Source organism: Phodopus roborovskii, unplaced genomic scaffold (assembly GCF_943737965.1).
Source record: "Phodopus roborovskii unplaced genomic scaffold, PHOROB, whole genome shotgun sequence".
NCBI lineage: Eukaryota > Metazoa > Chordata > Mammalia > Rodentia > Cricetidae > Phodopus > Phodopus roborovskii.
In genome coordinates, this window is record NW_026126511.1 from 56,511,629 (window position 1) to 56,538,396 (window position 26,768).

The 26,768-nt window shown below is 42.6% G+C and overlaps 1 protein-coding gene across 1 annotated transcript; it reads left to right on the forward strand.

Annotated features, from left to right (window-relative positions):
• Nucleotides 1–23,154: 23,154 nt before the first annotated feature.
• Nucleotides 23,155–26,098, forward strand: LOC127230350 (granzyme B). Its single transcript, XM_051195630.1, has 5 exons — nt 23,155–23,380; nt 24,248–24,395; nt 24,801–24,936; nt 25,036–25,296; nt 25,856–26,098. Exons 1-5 carry the CDS (start codon nt 23,326–23,328, stop codon nt 25,997–25,999), a joined length of 744 nt encoding a protein of 247 aa, XP_051051587.1. The 5' UTR covers nt 23,155–23,325; the 3' UTR covers nt 26,000–26,098.
• The last annotated feature ends 670 nt before the right edge of the window (nt 26,099–26,768 follow it).

Here is a 26,768-nt window from a genome sequence, read left to right on the forward strand (position 1 = left end):
TGATTACTGAATGATGGGTGGTTCAAAGAACCCAAGAAAGAAATAAAACTTCCTATAATTAAATGAAAATGAAAACACAGCATAGACAGTTTATCTCAAAAACAACAAAGAAAGAAAGAAAGAAGTCACCCCCCCCAGGACAGCTAAAACAATCCTGCAAAATAAATAAATAAATAAGTAAAAAAAAATGCTGGAGATCCCACCATTATCTATTTCAAGTTGTATTGAACAGCTGTAGTAACAAAAAACTGCTTGGCATTGGTATAAAAACAGATATGTTGATCAATGAAGTTGAATTGAAGACCCTGACATAAATCCACACACCTGTGGACACCCAATTTTTGATAAAGAAGCCAGAAATATGCTCTGAAAAATAAAAGACAGCATCTTTAACAAATGGTGCTGGTCAAACTGGATGTCTGCATGTAGAGGAATGGAAATAGAGCCATATTTATCACAATGCACAAAACTCAAGTCGAAATGGATCAAAGGCATCAACATAAAACCAGACATGACCAGAATTGGAAGGAATTTGGGGGTTGGTGTGGAAACCTAGTGTGATGGAAGCTTCCTGGAAGCTATGAAGGTGATCCTAATGAGGATTCCTAGTAATGGGAGTTTCAGAGTCTCAATTGGCCATCTCTTGTAGTCAGGCAAGGCTTCCAGTGGCAGGACTTGGTTGCATTCAATTGAGTTGTTGGTCAAGGGAGTCCCATGGAAGTTGGACATAGCAACCCAACAGAAAGAAAAGAGTCTCAAGATCAGGCACAAGAGTCACTCATTCACTCACTCAGGAACCCCTTAAAAATACTAAACTGGAGGGTATAATATCCATGCAGAGGATCTGATGCAGACCCACCCATGTTGGCCCTGTACTTGCTGCTTCAGTCTCTGTGAGTTCATATAAGCTCTGCTCAGTTGGTTTAGAGGGCTTTGTTCTCCTTGTGTCCTCCATTCCCTCTGGCTCTCACATTCTTTTCTGCTTCCTCTTCCTCAGGCTTTCCTGAGCTCTGAAACTCTAACATTTCAAATCTATCTCACATTGTCCATATGTTTATGCAGTCTTGACTCCTGCATATTGTGTTCTTAAAACTGGCAGGGACTTTAACCTCAGTTGACCATTCTCAAGACCCGCCTCATTCGAGTGTCAAGGAATAACTCTAAGGTTTTAATACCATGGCCACCAAACTGGCAGGTCAGGAGGTCTGCTGCCAAAATCACTTCTTCATTGCTCCTCCTATCAGGTCTCCTATTCCAGACAGCCCTCTCCCTATACTCTACCCTTCTTTTAGATAAATTCCCACAAACTTTAACAAGCCCAGAACACAAACTTAATTTTAAAAAACTTAATAATAAAGTACTGAAGTTGACAATTCTTTTCTATCTTTCTAGAAAATAAGAAAGGCAAAAGAAAAAACATCAACTTGTCCATATTTAACAAGTCTCAGTGGTCATCATTCACATCTGCTAACTTGATATCTGATACTCAAATCTACAAAGACCTTAGCCAACCATGGTTTCTGTGACTTACTATCTTATACTCTCTATGACAAAGTATTGAGGTAGCTCAACAGCATTTTTACATGCTTATTTCTTCCGAGGTTCTTCCCCCAGCTTTTACTATTAGACTACTTGATTGCTTTTTTAAGCCATTAAATAGACAAAGTCAAGACTCACTAGATGATGGCTTTGTCAGCACGCAGGTTTTGTTGTCTCAGGGATGGAAACTTAAGCGTAGGTAGGCCTCTACAGGCTTTACATATTCCAGTCTGCTCACTGAGGAATGGACATGCCTCTGGTGTTCTCCATGCAAGAGAGAAAGGCCATGGAGTTTCAATGGAGACTTCCATTAGCTTACCATATGTCAAAATGTTTCTGAAAAGGAACATCCATGACTCTAACATGTAGTGAAAATTTTGTGTGGAAGATTATTCCTGGGTTTGATTGAACTCCACTCCTCAGCAGGAAAAATTGATCTTTTTCCCCCTTACTTGGGCTTCTTTTTGTATCTATTTGTTTATTTCCTTTCTTTCTTTCATCCTTCCTTTCTTTTTATCTTTCATTTTACATTCCAATCACAGTTCCCCTACTCTCACGGCCACCTCACCTCCTTCCAGCCCATCCACCCATCCACTCCTCCTAAGGGGTAAGGGCTCCCATGGGGAGTCAACAAAGCCTGGCCCATTAAGTTGAGGTAGGACCAAGCCCCTCCCCACTGCATTAGCACAGCATTCCACCATAGGGAATGGGATCCCACAAGCCAGCTCATGCACCAGGGATACACTACACAACTGTCACCCACATGCAAAGGGCCTAACTCAGTCCCATGGAGGCCCCACAACTGTAAGTCTAGAGTTCATGAGTTTCCACAAGCTTGGTTCAGCTGTCTCTGTGGGTTTTCCCTTTGTGATCTTGACCTCCCTTGCTCATATATTCCCTCCTCCTCCCTCTCTTTGACTGGATTCCCAGAGCTCAATCTGGTGCTTGGTTGTGGATCTCTGCATCTGTTACTGGATGAAGGCTCTATGTTGACAGTTTGAGTATTCACCAACTCCTACAGCTGATAAATATTTTCAGGAATGTAGCAGGATATAAGATTAACTCAAAAAAGTCAGTAGCCCTCCTATATACAAATGATGAATGGAACAAGAAATAAATCAGAGAAATACCACACTTTACAATAGCCACAAATGTCAAATATCTTGGGGTAACTCTAACCAAGCAAGGGAAAGACTTGTATGACAAGAACTTTAAGTCTCTAAAGAAAGAAATTGAAGAAGATATCAAAAATGGAAAGACCTCCCATGCTCTTGGATAGGTAGGAATTATATAATAAAAGTGGCAGTCTTATGAAAAGCATTTGGTAAGATTGTTACTCTTTTTGTATTTCAAGGTCGAATCATGGCAACCCTTCACACACTTCCTCCTCCACTGGTTCTTTCTAATTATTCTGCCTCTTTTGTTTTGATACCCTTTCTCCCCTCTTCTATTTCTCCTCTGGATTTATTATTTTATGCTAAGATCATAATTCTTTTTGTAAAAATGCTTCTTCCCATGAAATCAGAGGATGACCCGGTGCATTCCACAGGGATCAATGGTCATTGAGAGAAGGGTGGCCTCTCAGTTCTAGGTGTGTGATGTTTCCAGAGCTGAGGTCTCAGATGAACAAGCTGAGGCTGAACATTCTGTAGAGAAGGTGGCATCTTTTGGGAAGCACAGTGACAAGGTGAATCTACAAGCATTTCTTAGAGCACCAGTAGCTACTTCATGACAGCAATGTAGAACATGAATAAGGCCTTTTGGTGGAAAGAGAGAGGGGACTAATAGAAGGGAAAACTAAAAGTAGGGGTAAGCCCTGATGCCATCATCTCTCTGACATCTCTCTTTCCCCAGGCATAGTGGTCAATCTCAAAGCTGGATGAGAAAGGAGAGAAAGGCCAGAGAAAATATGTCATATTAAAAACCTTTCCCAGAGTGCTGGGGATGTAGCTTTGAGGTAGTATGCTTGACTAGCTAGCATGTGCAAGGCCCCATGCTCCCCCATCATTACTAAAGAAACAATGTCTTCTGGGAGTCTTACTCACTGACTTTGATTCTCTAGAATCATGTGATCATGTAAACCCACACACAAGGGAGCCTGGGAGGATGAGCATATCGTACTCATCGGTGTACATTTCCACTCTGGGATTCATATTGTAAAACAGGCAATGAAGCTACGTGCTTCACATTTGCAATCAAACATGAAAGAACTCTGTAGACCTTGGGACTATAACACCCACTTTGATGCAGTTGCCTGTTCCCCAATAAGGGGACTCCTGCAGCCAGACCTGTGGTAGGTGCAAAGGAAGCAGTCTGTCTCACCCCACCCACTGTGTCCTCAGGTGGAACAGCTGGAGGGTTAGTGCAAAAGCCACAGACCTGTGCCTGAGCTTCACAGTGCTAGTTTAAGCATCCACATCTTTCAGCATCTTCATGCCAGTGACAGGAAGCCTCCTTTGAGATGATAGTGGGACTGAGATATTCTTCAAGTGCTTTGCTGGTACAGTTCAGTGTGAGCCCAACTGCAGGGGACCAAATACAAACTCCCACAACCCTCAGATCCTGCTGTCATGATACTTCCTCCTTTATTCCTTGAGCAGATACTTCCTCCTCCTGACCTAGTCTGATCAATATTAGGATCAATAGAAGCTACTCAATCTATTTCTGAGACTTTTGTCTCTTAACTTAACCTCCAGAAGATGCAAAGAGATATTATTTTAGATGCAAGAATACAATAATGACTTCTCACCACCACCTCCCCCAGGAGGTAAAGGGGATCTGACTTTGTCCTGGACAGCAGAAGGCCTTTATGGGAACCAATGGACTGTTACCATGAATATAGTATAGATAGACAAGCTCCTGGGGGGCTTGAAATTCAACAAAATGCACGGGATGAGTTGTTTTCCTGAACAAATTTTCAACTGTATACTGGAAAGCAAGCATATCCTACCAGCAGACTGAATAGGTAGATATGATCAACTTGGCAGAGCTGCTACCCAGGCTGGATGTTGTTTCTAAAGCTGTAAGATAGTAACTTGAACAGTGCAACATCCTGGGCTCCATGGAATTAAATGAATTAAATGAAGACCTTGAACCTGTGAGTATTATCTGTTCACAATTACCCAGTTTGCACCACAAGGAGCACATAACAACACAACATACACAGGTTTGCCTTGCTGACCCTTCTGGGATTCTCTGAGGTAGGATAGCTGGACCAGACCTTAAAGCAGGGGGAAGATTTTGTTTGCTTCCAGGGACCTCTTGGTCAATCAGGGCTGTTTCATACTCCCATAGAGAATCACACATGCACGCACACATGCACATAGGCAAGCGTATACACACACACACACACACACACACACACACACACTCACTATGTTCAGAGGAAATTTGGAGTGAGAATAAATGGAAAGAAAGAAAAAGGAAGAGAAGGTTTAAATGAAGCAGACTAAGTAAATGAGACTAACAAATAAGAAAGAATGCTAAGTTTTATTTCTTCAAGATCACAAGCCAGGTGGTTATCCGTTTTCTCCTCCTGTTTTATCTATCTCAATTTACACAAAAAAGATATTAAATGTCGAATGGTGTATCACCTCTTATTAATGTGCGTTCATTTTTCTATTGCTGTGTAACAAATTGTATAAACACAGAAGGTTAAAGTAACAGCTGAGGTCTCATAGCTCTGTAGATCTGGTGTGTGTAGCTGGGGTCTTGGCACTAGTCTAGGAAAGTGAAAGCCAAAATGACAGCTTGGGTGAGCTCCCCTCTGGAAGCATTAGGGAAGAAAGGAGAAAACCTGATTCTCAGGTTGTTGATAGGATTTGGTTCCTTGCAGCTCTGGCTGAGGGCTGAATTTCTCATTGCCATTAGTGTGGGGCAGCTCTCAGCCCTGTCCTTGTCACTTGATGGCCCTAGTCTTCAAGCCAGCAGTAGGTTCTCAAACTTGGAACTTCCCTGGCTCTGTGAATAGCAATGAAATCAGGGGTGATGTCTTAATATCTTCATGTCTTTTAACCACATGCAAAGAGACTGGGATTACATAAGATTGGAGATCCCAAGTCACCACTTTAGAATTTTTCCATGGACTCCAAGAGATTTCAGGTGAAACCAGGAACAAAACCTAGGAAGGTTATGCTCAGAGAGACGTGAAGAGGTGAGTCTGGAATATCTCCCTTCACGGACTTTAGACCTTCTCTGGATTGGTTTCAAAAGTACTTCAACTGTCAGACACTCAATAAGCATGAACACCAGCCCAATCAAAAGCTACAGAGGCCTTGGTGGAACTAAGATCAGGCAGGCTCCAAAGCAGATAAGTATGAACTACCAAGAGGGCAGGGGACAGTACTAACCTGACTCTGACCTAGGAAGCCAGGCCTGGGAGGTGACAAGACACTGGGTAGAGACAACCAACACCCTAGAAAGAGAAGGGGTATTTCATTCTCCATGGGCTCCTCCAATTCACCTGTAAGGGGTTCAGCAAAGGCTGGTTGGAGACAAAGCAGGACTAACAACAAGGGGGGAGAATGAGTGGCTGACCCAAGAAAAGGAGCTTAGCCTCTAGTTTGAGGGACCCAAAGAAGGGCTGGTTCTCCTCACCAGAGAGCTGAAAGCAAGCGACACCAGGCCAATTGAGTAGCAGGCCATTTACAGTCTAGACACCAGCTGCTATGCATATGTATTAGGACAAAGTGGTGGCGAAATTCAGGAAAGTACCTTGTCCTAACTCAGCCAGTGTACTAGGATGGTTTTCTGACGGAGGAAAGCGAGCCATCCTGAGGGAACAATGCTGTGTCTAGTGTGAACAGTAGTACCACACAGTGCCTGCCAGCTGTGTTAGCCCTCATGGTTTTGCCTTTCAACCTTCTAGCACGATTTTCTGGATCTGTATTAATTTGGGGAACAAATAAAAAGAGCCAAATATAGAATGAAGTCTGTTTGGTTCTTGTGTAATCTTCAGTTAGCGCCTCTACCTAGGGTTTCTGACTGACAGGAAGGTCTGCCCAGGCCTCAGTCTGGAAGTTGCTTCATTTCCCCTGTCCAGATCCCAGCTTGATCTGCTGTAAATATATCACTTTACATAGACCCAGCCTTTTTGCAGGACAACAATGAACCCTTTAATGCCAGTCTGGGTCCCTATTTCACTTGTTCGATTGTGACAGGTCTCACTTTGTAGCCCAGCCTGAAGTTGAACCCAAATTCAAAGCGGTCCCCCTCCTCCAGCCTTTTGAATGCTGAGGTTGTAAATGAGAGCCACCACACTTGATATGGACACCCTGTTTCTGTTGGGGCGGGGTCTGTAATGGGAGGGCCCAGAGTTTCTCTCTCTCCAGGAAGTTTCAGAATGCCTCAGCCTCAGAGGTGGCATTCCAGAAACAGAGTGAGCCTCTACCCTCTGTGGCAGGGTCTCAAGATCAAAAGGCTACCTGGCACATACCTGATAAATTGTATAAAAGGAGTTAGAAAGATGCACACATGAAATTCCCCTTCAACATTCATAGGGAGGGGCTGCTAGAGGTGGTAGAATTTGCATTATATCTCAACAAAAAAAGAGTTAACAGGTTCCGGGCACACCGACTGACCACACAGCCCACACAACTGCAGCTTAGAGAGAAGAAAGGTGGCATTTCCTGGTGACCTCAAGTAACCCTGCATTGCTCTAAGACCAAATGGGGAGCTGATGACAGACCCACCGAGTTACCACACACACACTTTTGGCATCTAAGGAGGTTTAAGTTTTACTTTCTTCTACCTGTAGGAAACTGAAAGCTATTAACTAGCTTTTAAAAACAATTTGAGATTCATTTATTTTATTACTTTATGTGCACTGTACACCACAGGCCTGTTGCCTGTGGTCTGTGGAGATCATAGAGGGCATTGGGTCCCTGCAACTGGAGTTAGGGATGTCTGTGAACCACCACGTGGGTGCCAGGAACTGAACCTGGGTCCTCTGCAAGAGCAATGAGTGCTCTTAACCACTGAGACACCTCTCCCGCCTTATTAACTAGCTTTTTTTTAAAAAGTCAGATGATCAGATTAAAAAGTGGAGATCTGATGCTGGTAAGGAAGCTAGATAGCCGAGAACACCAGGGAAACCCATGTTGAGGTGGGGAGGGCACAGTTGCCATCTGCTGTGCCTGCACCAGCATGCAGCTAGGAGGAGAAGGCAGAGGGTCCCTGACAGCAAAGATCAAGCACAAGTGATGAGGGGGGTGAAAGTCTGAACGGCAGTGGGACAGTGTGCTGCAGCACGCAAAGGGAAGAGGCGGGATGTGTAGGCAGAGGTGATAAGTTATGTAGGACTGCCAAGCTTCTGAGATACCCTACTTCCAGTGCTTTGCAACAGTGATGCAGGACTACAGGGAGAGGATGACTTCAGCTGTAAGGATGAACATCTTCTGGTTCCCTGCATTTATAAGGAAATTCATGGGCTTTGCAGGCAAAGTATCCCATTCTAGGCCTGGGAGACACTGAGAAAGATGAAGTAAGCTGCGGTAAATGCTACAACTTCCCCCCAATGTCTTGGACACTGGGGAGAATCTCTGAGATGGAGTCTTGGGGAGAAAGGACATAGTTAACAAGACCAACTAGAGAAGTGATCTTGCCTGGAGAGCCATTGCAGGGACCACACAGGAGATGGTGTCGAAGGAAGGAAAACTGAGCTCCATGGCTGCAGCTTATCTGTGAGCCTGAGGACTCTGACACTGGCTGTTCTTCACTGTTTCATTTTTCTGTTGTCCTGAGCAACAGAAGTCAATAGTGGGGTGGGGGTCAGGCACACAAAACCAAACCAAAAACCCAGCCGCTTATGGTTAGAAGCTGTGGGAGGCTGGACTCTAACCATGAGGAGTTAGACCGCTCCACAGCAAAGCTTATACATGACTCAGTTGCTCTTCATGTTGTTTGCTCCCCAACTTAAAAAATCAGAAAAAAAAAAAAAAAAGAGGGAGGCATCTGGAGAGATGGCTCAGTGATGAGCACTGGCTGCTCTTCTAGAGGACCAGAGTCAATTCCAGCACCTACATGGCAGCTCACAGCTGTCTGTAACTGCAGTTCTATGGGCTCAGATTCCCTCTTCTGAAATCCAAGGGCAGCACACATACACATAATGCACAGACAGGCAAACACTCATACACATATTTTTGTTTATTTAAAGGATGGTTTATACCTTAGTCATTTTCTTTTTGTTTACACACACACACACACACACACACACACACACACACACACACACACACACACATTTAATTTTGTTTTTCGAGACGTGGTTTCTCTGTATTGCTTTGGAGCCTGTCCTGGCACTCACTCTGTAGACCAGAGTTTGAGGCTGGCCTCAAACTCACAGAGATCCACCTGTCTCTGCTTCCTGAGTGCTGGGACTAAAGACTGTTCTAGAACTTGCATTATAGGCCAGTCTGGTCTCGAACTCAGGGATCCACCAGCCTCTGCCTTCTGAGTGCTGGGACTACTGATATGTGCCACCACACCAAGCTAGAAACCTTATTTTCACTTGATATTTTTAAATACTTCCATTTAAAAAAAAGAGATATCCATATCATGCATTTCAAATGCATTGTTAAAATTTTTAGTCTATTATCTATGAAATCCAATTGCTTTCCCCCTTTGGAGAAACTAATCAATAATATATCTTTGAGATTTATTTCTGACACATGTAATACATCTCATTCTTTTATGCATTTTAACCCTAAGAAAATAAGTATCCACTCCTTTAAAAAAATTTACATACCAAGCACAGTTCCCCCACCCTCTTCCCACTCTCCCAATCAACACTGCCTGCCCCCCATCCACTCCCCAGAAAGGGTAAACCTTCCAATGGGCAAGTGTCCTTGTGGCATGAATGGACATCCTTTGGGTAAACGCCTAAGAGTGGAACTGCTAGGTCTTGAGGTAAACTGATTCCCATTTTCCTGAGAAACTGCCATACTGATTTCCAAAGTGGTTGTACAAGTTTGCACTCCCACCAGCAGTGGAGGAGTGTTCCCTTTCTCCACATCCTCTCCTGCATAAACTGCCATTGGTGTTTTTGATCTTAGCCATTCTGACAGGAGTAAGATGGTATCTCAGAGGTGTTTTGATTTGCATTTCCCTGATAACTAAGGATGTTGAGCAGTTCCTTAAATATTTTTCAGCCATTTGAAATTCCTTTGCTGTGAATTCTGTTTAGATCTGTACCCCATTTTTAATTGAATTATTTGGTATTTTGGTGTCTAGTTTCTTTACATAGACATTTAGTGCCATGAACTTGCTTTCATAGTGTCCTCCAAGTTTGGGTATATTGTGCATTCATTTTCATTAAATTCTAAGACGTCTTTAATTTCTTTATTTCTTCCTTGAGCCAGTGGTGATTCAATTGAGTGTTATTCAGTTTTCATGAATTTGTGGGCTTTCTGTAATTTGTGTTGCTGTTGTACTCTAACTTTAAGACATGGTGGTCTGATAAGATACAGGGGGTCATTACAATTTTTTTTGTATCTATTGAGATTTGCCTTGTTACCAACTATGTGGTCAGTTTTAGAGAAGATTCCATGAGGTGCTGAGAAGAAGGTATATTCTTTTGTCTTTGGGTGAAAATGTTATGTAGAGATCTGTTAAGCCCATCTGAGTCGACAGTTGTTAGTTCCCTTATTTCTCTGTTAGGTTTCTGTCTGTCAGACCTGTCCATTGGTGAGAGTGATGTATTAAAGTCTCCCATTGTTCATGTGTGAGGTTTGGTGCGTGATTTAAGCTCTAGTAATGCTTCTTTTACAAATGCGAGTGCCCCGGTATTTGGGGAATAAAGGTTTGGAATTGAGACTTCATCTTGATGGGGTTTCCTGTGATGAATATGAAATGTTTTTTTCCGTTTCGTTTGACTAATTTTAGTTTGAAGTCTATTTTGTTAGCTATTAGGATAGCTACACCAGCTTTTTTTTAAGGTCCATTTGGTTAGGAAATCTTTTTCCAACCCTTTACTCTGAGGTAATATCTGTCTTTGAAGTTGAGATGTATTACTTGTATGCAGCAGAAGGATGGATATTAATGACCAGTGAGTGTTAATTCCTGTTATTTTTTGGTTTTGTTGTTGTTGGTGGTGGTAGTGTTTGTGTGTTTCCCTTCTTTGGGGTTTGCTGGTATGAGGTTATCTGTTGCCTGGGGTTTCCTGGGTGCAGCTAACTAACTTTCTGGGGTTGGAGTTTTCCTTTTAGTTCTTTCTGTAGGACTGGATTTGTGGATATGCATTGTTTAAATCTGTGTTTTCTCTTACCCCTTCTATGGAATATCTTGTTTCCTATGTCTATGGTGATTGAAAGTTTTGTTGGGTGTAGTAATCTGGGTTGGCATTGTGGTCTCTTAATGTCTGCAAAACAGCTGTTCAGGACCTTCTGGCTTTAAGCATCTCCACTGAGAAGTCAGGCATAATTCTGATAGGTCTGCCTTTGTGTGTTACTTGGCCGTTTTTCTTTGAAGCTCTTAATATTATGTCTTTATTCTGTATGTTTAGTGTTTTGAGTATTATGTGGCAAGGGGACTTTTTTTGGTTCAGTCTATTTGGTGTTCTATAAGCTTCTTGTATGTTCATAGGCATGTCCTTCTTTAGGTTGGGAAAGTTTTCTTCTATGATTTTGTTGAATATATTTTTTGTGCCTTTGAGCTGGTTTCCTCCTTCTATCCCTATTATTATTTATTTTAAAAAAATATTTATTTATTTATTATGTATACAATGTTCTGCCTACATGTATGCCTTTGGGCCAGAAGAGAGCACCAGATCTCATTGTAGATAGTTGTGAGTCACCATGTGGTTGCTGGGAATTGAACTCAGGATCTCTGGAAGAGCAGCTGGTGCTCCTAATCACTGAGCCATCTCTCCAGCCCTATCCCTATTATTCTTATGTTTGATCTTTTCATGGTGTCCCAGATTCCCTGGATGTTTTATGTTATGACTTTGTTGGCTTTAATGTTTTCTTTGACTGGTGAATCTATTCCCTCTATTCAATCTTCAACACCTGAGAGTCTTTCTTCCATCTCTTGCATTCTGTTGCTTATGCTTACATCTGTAGTTCCTGATTGTTTACCAAGATTTTCATTTCCAGAATTCCTTTGGTTTGTGTTTTCTTTATTGCTTCATTTTAATTTTCAAGTCCTGAACTGTTTGATTTTTTTTTTTTTGGCTTTTTAAAAGGGATTTATTGATTTCTTCCAATTTTTTGTCTTTTGCTTGATTTCTTTAACTACTTTTTAAAAGTTCTTCTTTGAGACCCTCTATCATCTTTTCATAAAGTTATTTTTAAGATCACTTTCTTCTGCTTCGTCCACTTTGGGATGTTCAGGTCTTGCTGTTGTAGAGCCACTATTACCATATTGCTGTTTATGTTGTTGAATGTATTCTTACACTGCCCTCTACCATTCTTAACACAGTTTGTTTGTTTTCAGTTGTTGCCTCTGGAACAGTTGCAGGCAGGTTCTTTAATGGTCTCCGTGTATTACATGCACACGAACCCCTCTAAGGAAATCAGTTCACCAAGATCCTCAGTACTGCTACGGTTCTTGATTGCTCTCCAAACCTATTAACCCTTGGAGAGTGGTCTCTGGGGGAAACATCTGTTGATTGTCTTCCCATAATTAACATTTTCTAGAGGTAGTTCTTTTTAACATCTAGATTATAAACATTGTCTCCCAATCCAAACTTGCTTTGGCATTTATGATGCCTGTGTTGAACAGAGGATTCAGATGTTCAAAGATTTAAATGTATCAACTTATTCCTATTGTTTTTGAATTCACATGCTTGATGAAAAATAGAAAGAATCAAGTTTTGGCATGATTCTTTGTTATTTTTTATAAGACTCAAACACTCCAGAGCATTAGGACATGTGAGCCTCTAACTGTGTAAACAGGCCAGAGAACACTTTTCATCTTCAACTGTACATTTTTCATAACTGCCAAATGTTCAGTTCCTAGGAAAGTTTTGATAAGCTCACAAAGAAACCAGATTAATGTGTCATACAGTTGTGTGATATTTTTGTTCAGCATACTTGCTGTCACTGATGAGCATGTGTGTGTGCATTCTGGTCTCTGGAGGAGAAGCACATCTGTGTTCACTATTTGGTTCCCAGTGCTCTGTGGAGCAGCACGCGTAGAGACCTGTGTGTTCTATTTGAGTGAAAGAATTGCCCCAAGTCAGATATTCCATCTCTACCTATGTGATGCAAAAGTCCTTTCTCCAGGGTTGTTATAATTTGACTTCCCCTGAAACAGCACGCAGAATGGAAAGTTTCAAAATGTGCAAGAAGTTTGCCTTTGTCTGTGATCTCAGGCCCATAATGATCGCTTTCTCAGGTTCCAGCTGTGACCATGATGACTGTAAAAAGTCAATGGCCCTTTTGGCAGAATAAAACTCAGAGTGGTGGTTTATGGTTAGAACATTTCATTGCAAGCTTATAGTTTCTGACTAATTAAATGTATTTTCAGCCACAGCCTACTCCCTAATATTTTAAATTATTTCTCTAACACATTTTCAAGAAAATACTTTTTTCTTTTTTACATTTAGAGTACTGAAAGAACTGTCAAATGTATTATTAATTAATTGACCAAGACATTGGAATGTCTGTTATTCATCTAGAAGCTATAATACTGAGGATTTTAACACACACACACACACACACACACACACACTCCCATCATCAACCTAGTCCAGGTTCCCCTCAAATATCAGTTGTACCTTTCTCCTAGAGATCAAGTTGGAATTAGCTGTCCACTGATGATATTATATGAATCACCAGGCAGTTGATCTACAGTTCTTTTATATAAGAGTGGGGAAACTGGGATGACAAATCACAGGAAAAAGATAGTTAGCCAAGCATTGTGGTACAAACCTATAATCCCAGCACTCAGAAAGCTGAGTGGCAGGAATAATGAGACTTCTTCAGGGGACAAGGACTGAGAACAACATGAATGCTTCTCCTTGTGACAAGACCCTGGAGACCCTGACCCACTTGGCAAAGACCTGTGGACAGTTCGCTGCATGATTCTGGGCGTGAACCCAGGAGCATGTGTGTTACGTGCTCTCTTTGTTTTCACCATACTAACCATATTGCTGGTGTGAATGAGTCACGGTAAGCATGAAGCTTAATATCAAATATCTGCACAACTGTTCTGAAAAGAATGATTTTAACCACAGAGTTTTAAAGAAATGCTGTTAAAGAGACAGTATCAAGAGTTCATGAGAACATTCAAGGAACAGGGAATGAAGTAGAATCATAGAAGCCCACAATTCCCTCATTTCTAATAACTGTGCCAATACCCCCAAGAAATTAAGAGAGAGAGACATAAGAGACAGGAAGACAAGAGATAAATTGTGTCAACTATCAGGAGTAAGTTTTCAGGTTATGTTGCCCACAGGATGAATGAAAAAACTTGGTATGCCCCCCAGAGGGGATAGAATAGTGCAGAGTGTAGAATGGATTGATCCAGGCACATACATAGTGCACAGACAGGCAGCCCCAGCAGCCGGGCCAGCAGGTGAGACTCCTGAGGGCAGGCTACTCCACCTGCCCTGTCACACTACCTGTCGGATTCTGCACCAATTGGAGGAAGAGGTCAGTGACTGGTCTCCAGCCTGGACAACCCTGCTCTCTGGGCCCCAGGCCCCAGGCCCCAGAGTATATCCTGTGCCCATCCCCCTCCCATCAAATCCCCAGCAGCCAGTCAGCAGGCAAGACTCCTGTGGGAAGAAGGCTCCACCACTCCCACCATGCCACCGATTGGACTCAGCAACCTACGAGTCCCATTCTGATCCACAAAGCCATGGAACCCATCATCCCCACCCCAAGCATAACCCATGGCATCAGCACTCCACCCCCAAACACAGGCACCACCTACACCAATTGGAGGGAGAGCCCCAGCACTCTGTCAGCAGAGGCTTTGGATGGTGAGTTGATCATGAGAACCCAGATCCTACCAGATGTAAATACTAACCACAAGAGACAAAACTGTCTCTTGCCCTGCATGATGCTCTAACTGCATATGCTGCCAACTGGGCACACAGTTCTACCTGTAGGTATGCTTAGTCAGAAAAGTTCCTTTGTAGCTGACAAAACTGCTTATAGTTCTGATGATAGAGATAGATAAAAAAGGTGCAAAGAAGCAAGGAACAAATTGGCAATTATTGTAACCAGTTTTAGAAACTTAGGAAGTAAAAACAAAAAACAAAAACAAAACTGTTCATGCAAACCATTGAAACTGTATAAAGAAAAACAGCCCAGGCTACTCCAGCCACTTACTTGAACAACAATAGGTAGTCTCAATTTTTTTCATGGTGCCAAGTCCACATATCCATCCCAGGTCCATGAACCCTTCTGAAGCCGAGGCAGGAGGATCTGGAATCCAAAGCCAGCCTTGACTACACAACAAGTTCTAGGCTAGCCTGAGCTATACAGTAGGATCCTATTTCAAAAAGCAAACTAAGAGGGAGTTGGTGGGATACTAAAGGATAAAAATTCACTCATCTTACAAAATGACAACACAGGGCTACACAATTAATCTCTACTCTTAAAACAGCACATGGAAGGTTTGTAGGAAGGAGGGTGGGTGTCATATAAATTAGAAGTAACCAAATATTTAAAATAGGCAAAGGAGATGAGATCATATACTATATATCAAGTCATTGATAGAGTCAGAAGAATTCAGAGACTCAGGCTTTCCCAGCCACTGACCACAGCCGGGACAGGGGAATATAAAAGTGCTCTTGGAGACAAGTTATTTATTTATTTTTTAAACAATGAATGGTTTCTTTCTTTCTTTCTTTTAAATTTATTTTTATTTATTTATTTATCTTATATAACCAAGTCCATTTAAATGAAAACAAACATTTATAGACAATATTTGGGAATTTGGGCGTCGTTCTTTCCAAACTACTTCCTGCTGGTAAGGGGCGCTGTCATGGGGGATTCGAAGAAGATTCAGAAATCCTGGCTGTAGTCTGTAAGGCTGCTTTGTCCAGCTGTTTTGAATGTAGGATCACCTGGTAGGTACTCTGTTTCAGGCGGTCTGGCTTGATCAAACCACATTAGTCTGGAAGGAATCCACATCTTTTCATTTTCTGTGGATACAAAAATAGAAATCCTTTTCCCTAGTAACTTGTCCTTGAACTTAAACTTTGGAGTCAAAGCATTTTTTTTTATTTAATTTATTATTTTACATGTCGATCCCAGTCGAAGGCTTTTTCCGCATCTAGGGAGATAATCATATGGTTTTTCTTTTTCAGTTTGTTTATATGGTGGATCACGTTGATAGATTTTTGTATGTTAAACCATCCCTGCATTCCAGGGATGAAGCCTACTTGGTCATGGTGGATGATTTCTCTGATGTATTCTTGAATTCGGTTTGCCAGTATTTTATTGAGTATTTTTGCATTGATGTTCATCAGGGATATTGGTCTGTAGTTTTCTTTCCTAGTTGTGTCTTTGTGAGACTTGGGTACCAAGGTTATTGTGGCCTCATAAAAAGAGTTTGGTGATGAACCTTCTGCTTCTATTTTGTGGAACAGTTTGAGGAGTAGTGGTATTAGTTCTTCCTTGAATGTCTGGTAGAATTCTGCGCTGAATCCATCTGGCCTTGGACTTTTTTTGGTTGGAAGGCTTTTGATGACTGCTTCTATTTCATTGCGGGTTATAGGTCTATTTAAGTTGTTTGTCTGTTCTTGATCTAATTTTGGTAAGTGACAGTTATCCAGAAATTTGTCTATTTCCTTTGAATTTTCAATTTTTGTGGAATACAGATTTTCAAAGTATGACCTGAAAATTGTCTGGATTTCCTCTGTGTCCATTGTTATGTTCCCCTTTTCATTTCTGATTTTTGTTAATTTGTATGTTCTCTCTCTGCTTTTTTGTTAATTTGGATAAAGGTTTGTCTATCTTGTTGATTTTCTCAAAAAAACAACTCTTCGTTGCATTGATTTTTTTTTTGTATTGTTTTCCTGGTATCCATTTTGTTGATTTCAGCCCTCAAGTTGATTATTTCCTGGCATCTACTCCAAGGGGTGAGTTTGCTTCTCTCTGTTCTAAGGCTTTCAGTTGCGCTGTTAATTCTCTTATGTGACTATCCTCTGTTTTCTTCATATGGGCATTTAGTGTAATAAACTTCGCTCATAGCACTGCTTTCAAGGTGTCCCATAAGTTCGGGTATGTTGTGTCCTCATTCTCGTTGAATATTAGAAAGTCCTTAATTTCTTTCTTTATTTCTTCTTTGACCCAGGTGTGGTACAATTGTACATTGTTCAGTTTCTATGAGTTTGCAGGTTTTCTGCTATTTGTGTTGTTTTGAATTTCAATTTTAAAGCATGGTGGTCTGATAAGGTGCAGGGGACTATTCCTATTCTCTTGTATCTGTTGAGGTTTGTTATGGCACCTAGTATGTGGTCGATTTTTAGAGAAGGTTCCATGTGGAGCAGAAGAAGGTATATTCTTTTGTCTTTGGATGGAATGTTCTATATATGTCTGTTAACCCCAGTTGAGATATAACTTCTGTTAGTTCTTTTGTTTATTTGTTGAGTTTCTGATTTGTGGTCCTGTCTAGTGTTGAGAGTGGTGTATTGAAGTCTCCCACTATAAGTGTGTGAGGTTTTATATGAGCTTTGAGTTTTAGTAGTGTTTCTTTTACGAATGTGGGTGCCTTTGTATTAGGGTCATAGATGTTCAGAACTGAGACTTTTTGTTGATGGATTTCTCCTGCGATGAATACAAAATGACCGTCTTCACCTCTTTTGATTAATTTTGGTTTGAATATCTAACTTGTTAGATATTAGGATAGCCACGCCTGCTTGCTTCTTGGGTCCATTTGATTGGAAAATCTTTTCCCAACCCTTTACCCTGAGGTAATGTCTATCTTTGAAGCTTAGATGTGTTTCTTGTATGCAGCAGAAGGATGGATTCTGTCTTTGTATCCATTCTGTTAGCCTGTGTCTTTTTATAGGTGAGCTAAGACCATTAATGTTGAGGGTGAGTAAGGACCATTGATTGTTGATGCTTGTTTGATTTAGGTTTGTTGTTGGAAGTGGTATTGTGAATATATTAGTTCTGCTTTACCCTTGGTTTCTGGTGTAGTTGGATTATCTGTTGCCTACATTTTTGTGGGCATAGTTACCTTCCTTGGGTTTGAGTTTTCCTTCCAATACTTTCTGTAGGGCTGGATTTGTAGATATGTATTGGGAAAATCTGGTTTTGTCATTAAATATTTTGTTTTCTCCATCTACAGTGATTGAGAGTTTTGCTGGATATAGTAGCCTAGGCTGGCATCCGTGTTCTCTTAATACTTGTAGAACATCTATCCAGGACCTTCTGGCCTTGAGGGTTTCCATGGAGAAGTCAGGTGTAATTTTGATAGGTCTGCCTTCATATGTTACCTTTCCTTTTTCCTTCGTTGCTCTTAATATTCTTTCTTTATTCTGTATGCTAGGTGTTTTGATTATTATATGTCGAGGGGTCTTTTTTCTTTGGTCCAGCCTATTTGGGGATCGGTATGCTTCTTGTACTTTAATGGGCATGTCCTTCTTCAGATTTGGAAAGTTTTCCTCAATGATTTTGTTGAATATGTTATCTATTTCTTTCTTTTTAAAGATTTATTTATTTACTATGTATACAGTGTTTTATCTGCACATCAGAAGAGGACATCAGATCTCATTATAGATGGTGGCTGGGAATTGAACTCAGGACCTCTGGAAGAGCAGTCAATGCTCTTAACCTCTGAGCTATCTCTCCAGACCAACAAGTTACTTCTATATAGCTTTAAGGTATAGATTAACCTCAATGCCACTTGCCTTCTTTCTTCTTCAACATCCTTTTCTCTGTATTTGTATTTCAGATGTGTATTCAAACAAATTCTACCAACAAATGCAGCCTCAGATTATTTCAGGTGGGTCAAGGAGATGGCCCATTAGCTAACATGCTTGCTGGACAAGCATGTGGACATAAGTTTGGATCCCTAGCACCCATGTAAAATCTGAGTCATGGCTCATTCCTTTAATCCTGGAACTCTAGAGATAGAGGCAGGCAGATCTCTGTGTGTTGAAGGCCAGTAAGTTACAGCCCATCCTGGACTGCATCGTGAGACCCTGTCTTTAAAAAAGAAAAGAAAAAGCATTTACAGGAGTCTGAATTGCCTCACATATCTGTAACTCTAGAATTGGGAGGCAGAGGGCAGAGATAGGTGAATCCTAGGGCCTCATTGACAAGTCCATTATGCTAAAAAGACAAGCTTTATGTTCAGTGAAGAAACTGTTTTAACACGTAGGCTGTGGAGCAATATTGATGAAGACATACCAACACCAGCCTCCTCTGGCCTTTGCGCGCGCACATGCATGCGCACAGGCACACACACACAGGCAAGCACACACACACTTGTACACACACACACACACACACACACACACACACAAATTGTTTCAGATATCCATGATGTGTCACTGCTACATGTCATCTTTTCTCTATATTAGTCATCTGGAAATTGATGACATTCAAGACACTTTTCTGGAATACCTAGGAGACACCAGGCTGAGCATCTTCTCGGCAGTAGGCTCCCCTCTTTCTTAACTTTTATAACCTCAATGGGGAAAATTAAAATGCCCATTCTTCTTCCTGTGTCAAAGGTGGCATTTCTAGATATGAAGGAACTAAGCTAAAGGCATGTGCTAATACTAACCCTTCACTGTGTCCTCAAGAGTTATTGAGTCACTTGTGCAGATGCTTATCATACTCCCAGCTAAAGAGTCAAATCTTTGGTATATGATACCAAAAGAAGCTAAATGTATGATTTCTTAAAGCCCTTAGGAACTATTCAGTGCTTCGGTAAATTTACCACAACCTACCTACTGATCCTGAACCTTCCAGACTTAGAAACGTAAAATGAGAAAACATTACAAGTGTCTAGTATTTCTAGACACATTAGGGGTTCTGATAGGTGACTCACTGTAGAAATGTGGTCAGAACAATGCTGTCACTAATTCCCAAGGTTACCGAAATACTCAATTCTTCGTAGAGAAGGCCTGGGCTGGTTCCCCTATTATGTTCCTGTGTATTCGTGGGTCTTTTGTGAGTTATTTGGTCAGAAACAGAGAAACTAAATAACCAGAGTGCCTTACAGCTGAGCGGTCACATCAAGGCTAAAGATGATATGGCACAAGAATGATTAGGCATGATAAAGAGAAAGCCACATTTGCAGTTATAAACCCAAGTTTCTGGTAAGTGATTCGGCAGTATATGTCTTATCTGCCTCAAACCAAACTACTGACCACATCCTAAGAAGATGTGGTCAGAAGGTTCACACATGAGACCTGAGAGAGATGAGAATTTGCCACTCTAGAAGGTAAAGATGTTGAGTTCCACCTTCTAGTTTGTAGAAACAAAACACTTTTAAGGATGGAGGTGACCTTGGTGGTCAATATCGACAATCTCCAGTTTTCAGCACAAAATTACAAAGGAAACAAAGAAAGAGTAATTGTCACATAGAAGACAACTTGCATGAAATATTTTTAAGGAATCTTAGAAGTTGTAGGATTCAAAGGTTTTTAGTTTCTTTTTTCTTATTCATTCTTTCTTTCTTTTTCTTTTTTCTTTGTTTAAGACAGAGTTTCTCGGTGTATCCCTGACTGTCCTAGAACTTGCTCTGTAGACCAGGCTGGCCTCAAATTCATTGAGATTTGCCTGCCTCTGCTTCCCAAGTGCTGGGATTAAAAGCATGTGCCATTATTGCCCAGCAGTTTTTAGTTTCTTAAAAGTATTCAGAGCTAAGGGAAACTTTGAGAAGGAACTAAAGGGAGTTGGTAACAAAATATGAAAAAAGTAAAAATTGTTTATAAACACGTTAAAGTTTTAACATTGCAAAGGACAATAACTAAGATGGACTCAACAACAATCGAGCAGAGGGAGAAATCAGTGAAATTCATGCTGTAGTTGTGGCTCAGCAGTTAAGAGTGCTTATTGCTCTTGCAGAGGACTTCAATTCATTTCCAAGCATCCACATAATGAGACTCACAACTGCCTATAACTCCAGCTTCAGGGGACCCAACACCGTTTCTTGTCTTCCACAGGCACTGCATCCGGTACACACACACACACACACACACACACACACACACACACACACACACACACACACCTCCTATATAAATACAGCCTGCTGAGACCACTTTGTGTTGCTTGTAAGAATAAGTTTATGGTTGACCAGTTGGATCTAGATAACATACCAGGAGGTTTACCCCCAGAGAAGATTGATTCTCCTTCACTGAACAGCCAGTAATTGACTATAGCTCTTTATCTAGGAGAGGGGCTCTATGCTGTCCCCCATCCACACTAGAATGCCAACTGGTGTTGTCATTGTGCAGGTCTTATTCAGGCAGCCGTCTTATTTAGATTTCATGGATGCAGCATCCTTGCTGAGTCTGAAAGACACTATCTTTCAGCAGACCTCCTAGACCTCTGGTTCTTAAGATCTTTCTGCCCCCTCTTCTGTGGTGTTCTAGGAACCTTGTGAATAGGAATTGTGTTGTGGATGTATCAGTGGGGATGGGCACCCCACAGTCAGTTGTTCTCTGCATTCTGACCAGTGTATAGACGTCTGTAATGTTCTCCATCTGCTGCAAACAAAGCTTATTTGATGAGGAGTGAGACATACACATATCTGCGATGTGAAGTTTGTTACATAGAACACGGTGGGTTAATTGCACTGGTTTAGGAAAGTGTCAGTAGTAGGTTCTCTTCTACTGGGGTCCGTTACCTCACAGTCACAGGCAGGTTGAATAGGTTTCTAGTATCAGGCATGAACTCCTTCTACTGAGTGGGTTGTAAGTCTAATTGGACAGCTGTTAGTTACCTCCAGGATGGGAGTGTCACTATTGGACCCTTGGGTATCTCTTGCTGTGGTTTTAGAACTAGGTAGGACTATTAATTGCTGTTTGCATTGTTAGCTTGCATAGCACATTCAGTTTTTATGAGAGCTGGTCCTCAAGGAGAGGACTTCCAGGTCAGTTCCAGTTCCTCCAAGTCCTACATCAAAACTGTATGCTGTGTTCAAAGATTTTTATTTTTCTGCTAAGAAACTCTTTGTATGAGGGAAGATTTTCTTTACTAAAATCTGATGATTGTTTTTCTCTTAGGAAAGACCAACTTAAAGTACCTTTGACTTTGTATGGTTTGCTTTCATTCATCAACAATGATTTGAAATAAAACCAAAGAGATGAGGACTTTAAAATTCTGTCATGGTGTGACTCTGCAGTCTCTGTGACTCGATACATTGATAAAGATGACATTATTGAGAATGTTCAGAATATGAGTCAAAACCATTGTCTATTGTGGTATTATAGTGGAAATGATGGGCTTTTTGATGCTTTGTTGTATTATATGAGAAAATCATTGCTGTTTCTAATGCTGGAATGAATTGATTTGCCTCTGTATCATGAGTTGATATTTTGGTTCCATGGTTCCTTTGTTATTACAAGCCAACTTTTAATGAATATCTATCGATATTTAATATAAAGGACATTTATTTATACTAAATAAATATTTTTCATTTTCTGGGCAGAATATAAAAAATACTAAGAGGAAGTTGGGGAAACAGCTGGTAGGTACAATGCTTGTCCTACAAGCATGAGGACCTGTGTTCCATTCCCAGAACCTACATGAAAAGCTGAGTGTAGTGATAACACCTAAAACCTGGGCTCCAGGGAGATGGAGACAGCCAGGTTAGCCTAATCACCAAGCTAAGTGAGAGACTGTGCCTCAAAACTCAAAGCGGACAATACCTGAGAATGACTCCCAAGGTTTACCCCTGCCTACATACACACATGTAGACATGTGCGCGCGCGCGCGCACACACACACACACACACACACACACACACACACACACACACAGAGAGAGAGAGAGAGAGAGAGAGAGAGAGAGAGAGAGAGAGAGAGAGAGAGAATTGTTGAGTTTTAGCAGCCTGGTTTGCTTTCTTATGTTATACTATATTAGCAATTCAGTGATCTGACAATCCTTGGGGAAACTAGACCTTTCCCAACCTTAGTTCACAGGTTTGCTGGGACAAATGTTAGCCTCCCTGAAGAAGGAGAAATGACTCAGGCTTTGGTCACTCAGTGGTTCAACTATCAGAGCCTGCAGCAATCTCTTATTTTTGGTTAATAAATGTCAAATGTGGTTTTTCATAAGAAAGGGCTTTGTCACATGGAACTTTTAAAGCAATGGTGACAAATGGGTTGACAGGTGTTTGGTAGGCCTCTGTGTTACTGCCTTGTCCATCACTCTAACCATTGTCCTCCCCAAACTGTACTCTATTCATGGATGCCTCTGGTTACATCCCACTAAGTGGTCAGCTCACGCTTAGTTCTAACAAGGGAAGTGTCTAAATGCACATCTGTCCTTATGGACTCTACAGTGTGACATTGAAAGCACTGATGTTCCACCACTGAGAACTTGGGTTTCTGGGACTCTGATACCATACCCTACTAGCCCCACCCTCTACCATTGTGTTCCTGTCAAGGGCTGTAACTGGTGGCTCTCTGAGTCATTGGCTGTGGGTTCTGTGGTGGTTACTTCACGATTCTCACACACCACTCAGAAAACGTCACCAGGCAGAGGCAGTAAGGGTGAGGCTTTCATAGAAAGCCCTGTGAAGAAGCATCATAAAAACAGAGGGGTCACAAGTTCGCCGAGCCCACTCTACCTCCTTCATCTCCTAGAGGTTAAAAGAGAGCGAGGGCAAAGCCCCAGACGCTGGGACCTACTCAGCCTTCCAGAGAAGATGAAGCTCCTGCTGCTACTGCTGGCTTTTTCTCTGCCCCCCCGGACAAAGGCAGGTGAGTGAGCAACACTTCCCTTAGTGGCCTGACCATGCTGTCACCAGTGTTCTTCTCAGGAAGAACGTAGAGCGCTAACCCCTCCCTGAGCCATATCTTGTCATCTGGAAAGTGGATTTTCCTAGAAGTCCATGGTAAAGGGTAGGAACCTGCAAAGCAGAGAACATTATGTTCTCCTGGGGCAGACAGAATGGGCCTGGCTTCATCTATGATGATACAGGCACTCTCTTACCAAGTACTTGTCAAAGAAACCTCCATCCCAGAATAGATGAAAATGCCATGCTCGGAATGAGTGCTTTTGCTGAATTCCAAGCCACTAGGTCTTCTCCTCCAACACTGAGCTTCCCTGGCTCTTGGTGGTCCCAACAGTGTTCAAACCTGAGCCACAAACTTGTGCTGCTTCCTAGGATGCCAGACTCTGAATCTGGGAATGAATGGGGAGTCATCACCCATGAAGCCAATCATCTTTGTTGAGCACCTACTACATGCTAGGTCAGAAGAAATAGGATGCCACAAAGTATAAACTAAAACCTTGTCCCCTAGAAAGCAGCACTGTCCCAGGCATCACAGTGCTGGGGAGAGGGACATGGTTAGAAACGTCTCTAGGAACAGAAGTCAGGGACAGGCATGATGAGTCCTAAGCATTTCCTTGCTCAGAGACTTAGGCTATTCCAGCTATGTGGAAAACAGATTGGTAGACCAAGACCTACTTGTCTCTCCTTTTTGAGAAGGGGAACTTAAAGGCTCTCCTCTCAGCCTGCTCTTAACTCCAGGTCTCCCTGGCTCCAAAATGCCTAACAAGTCTAGAAGACAAAATCTATCTGGTGGACTAGTAGGGGCATACAAAAAGGCTGGCTTTTCCTTCAGAGGAGATCATCGGGGGACATGAAGCCAAGCCCCACTCTCGTCCCTACATGGCTTATCTTCAGACCATGAACCAGGGTATTCCGAGAAGGTGTGGTGGCTTCCTTATACGAGAGGACTTTGTGCTGACAGCTGCTCACTGTTTAGGGAGGTAAGGAGCAAGAAAGAGTCCAGGACCTCCTGAGGACATTACACAGAGACCCTGCCTTCTTCCTAAGGGGCTTGGGATGAGAGAGGGCCCAGCAAATCTCATGAGGGAGAAGTAGGTTGGCACCAGAGTCCCAGCTAAGAAATCAAGCACATTTACACAGGGGTTAGCATTGCGGTACAAACCAAATAACACAGGGTGCTTTATTAGCGTACTGACCCTGGACACCTCTGGTGCAGATACTGGTACTGCAGAATCCTATCTTTTTTTTTTTTTTTTTTTTTTTATGGCTAAGTAGCATAGTCACTCCTGTTCCCCAAGTTCCCTCAGCTAAAGCACTACCATGTGGTCCTTCACACCTCATGGGCTGCATCCTCTCTGACTCTGCATCTCTTGCCCTCTGCAAAGCTCAATAAATGTCACTTTGGGGGCCCACAACATCAAAGAACAGGAGAAGACCCAGCAGATCATCCCTGTGGCAAAAGCCATTCCACACCCTGACTATAACCCTCAGAAGATCCTCAATGACATCATGTTGTTAAAGGTGAGAATGGCTGTTCCTCCCTGTCATCCTGGTTTTCAGAGTGTCCCAGGCCAGCAGGCTCCTGGCTAACCTATTTTTTTCTTGCCTCTTCCCCAACAGCTGAAGACAAAGGCCAAGAGGTCTAAAGCTGTGAGACCCCTCAACCTACCCAGGCGCAAGGTCTATGTGAAGCCAGGTGACACGTGCTATGTGGCTGGTTGGGGAAAGTTGGCCCCACGGGGCAACTTGGCAAATACACTACAAGAGGTGGAGCTGACCGTGCAGAAGGATCAGGAGTGTGAGTCCCAATATCCAGATGTTTACAACAAAGCTGTTGAGATATGTGTGGGAGACCCAAAGGTCAAACGGGCTTCCTTTAAGGTAAGTTTGATTGCCATCAATTATGGGCTCCATGGGAGGGAACCTAGAGACAAGCATCAAGGGACTCCTTGGCTGGGATCTTTCATCCTGGGAACAGCAGACACCAGTCACTAACTATGGCCTCATAGCTGACCAGGAGTCTCTGTGGAGGCAGCTGGTATAGGAGAATGGGCAGAGTCCTCCTGACACCCAGGCCCAGGCTGTAGAAAGCTTGCTCCCTGTGTGTCATCACTGCAAAGAGCAGGCACCCACATTGGTCAGTTGTCCTGTCCTCCATGCTCAGATCAGGCCCACTCACCTGTCCCTGGGCTCTTACACAACAGCCTGGAGATGAGGGTCCCACACAGTTTCACACAGAGTGGATCACAGACCTGGAGAAAGGGCAGAGCTGGGCTCAGGAGGGAGGTGAAGAAATAACTCTGTCTACAATCAGAGCAGGTATCCATGCACCCAGGCCTGCCCTCTGATCCCCACAAACCGAGCACTCAGGCACACTTCTGGGAGATGGAGGGTTAGGGTGAAATCAGCTCAGACTCCTGTGGCAACTCTGCATTCACAGGGAGATTCTGGAGGGCCTCTCGTGTGTAAGAAAGCAGCTGCAGGCATTGTATCCTTTGGACACAGTAATGGTTCAACACCAAGAGCCTTCACCAGGATCTCAAGTTTCCTATCCTGGATAAAGAAAACGATGAAACGCAGCTAACGATGGAGCAAACCAGACCCCTCCCTGATTCACCATCTTCCCTAGGCTGAGTCCAGGGCTGCCCTAGGACAGAAGCCAGAAACTCAATAAAGTCTCTTTCTTTGTGGAATCACAAGACTGGTTTCCTGTCTATTCGTGCAGACCAACTCTGTGCTAGCCGGCCAGTGGCACACTTCTGCTGTCTGCTCACCCAACATCATACACACCCCACATCCCAAAGTTCAGGCTAGGCCATTGCCCAGATCATTTATACTTGTCAAACTCTCCAGTGTCTGCATTTGTGACAGGCCTGAAGCTAAGCACCTTCAAGAGAAAATTTGGGCATCTCTACTCTCGGTATCCAGGGCGAACTTTTCCCCTCTGCGCCATGCAGAGGAGAGGAGAGGACAGGGAAAGCACCCTTGGTCTGGGGACCTGAGACACAGAGCTGAGGTCACTGTAGATGGCCTCCTGGGCACAGGATCTCTGTCCACAGTTCCCCATTAAGGTGACAGCTCTTTCAGAAAGGGCTGTTCCACATCTAGGACGAGTTTCCCTATGCTCCTGTGGACACAGGGCCAGCTTCCTCAGGCTTCCTAGCTGCACCCCCTTCTCCTCATGCCTGCTCAGGTGAGTCTATCAGCTTCTGTGCTTGACAGTCCAGTAGATCTGAGCCTGTGCCAGCTTCTTATCCACCTGTCTAGGACACCCAAATCCACACGTGCTTCTGTTCAACAGGGCTTAGCCCTGGGGTGCCAGAGCAATTTAGGCACTGGCAGAGGGGTACTGC

Coding starts and splice junctions, on each gene's coding strand:
- LOC127230350 (XM_051195630.1), top strand. CDS start 23,326: ATGAAGCTCCTGCTGCTACTGCTGGCTTTTTCTCTGCCCCCCCGGACA. Junction 23,381..24,247: donor GCCCCCCCGGACAAAGGCAG/GTGAGTGAGCAA, acceptor CTTTTCCTTCAG/AGGAGATCATCGGGGGACAT. Junction 24,396..24,800: donor GCTGCTCACTGTTTAGGGAG/GTAAGGAGCAAG, acceptor CCCTCTGCAAAG/CTCAATAAATGTCACTTTGG.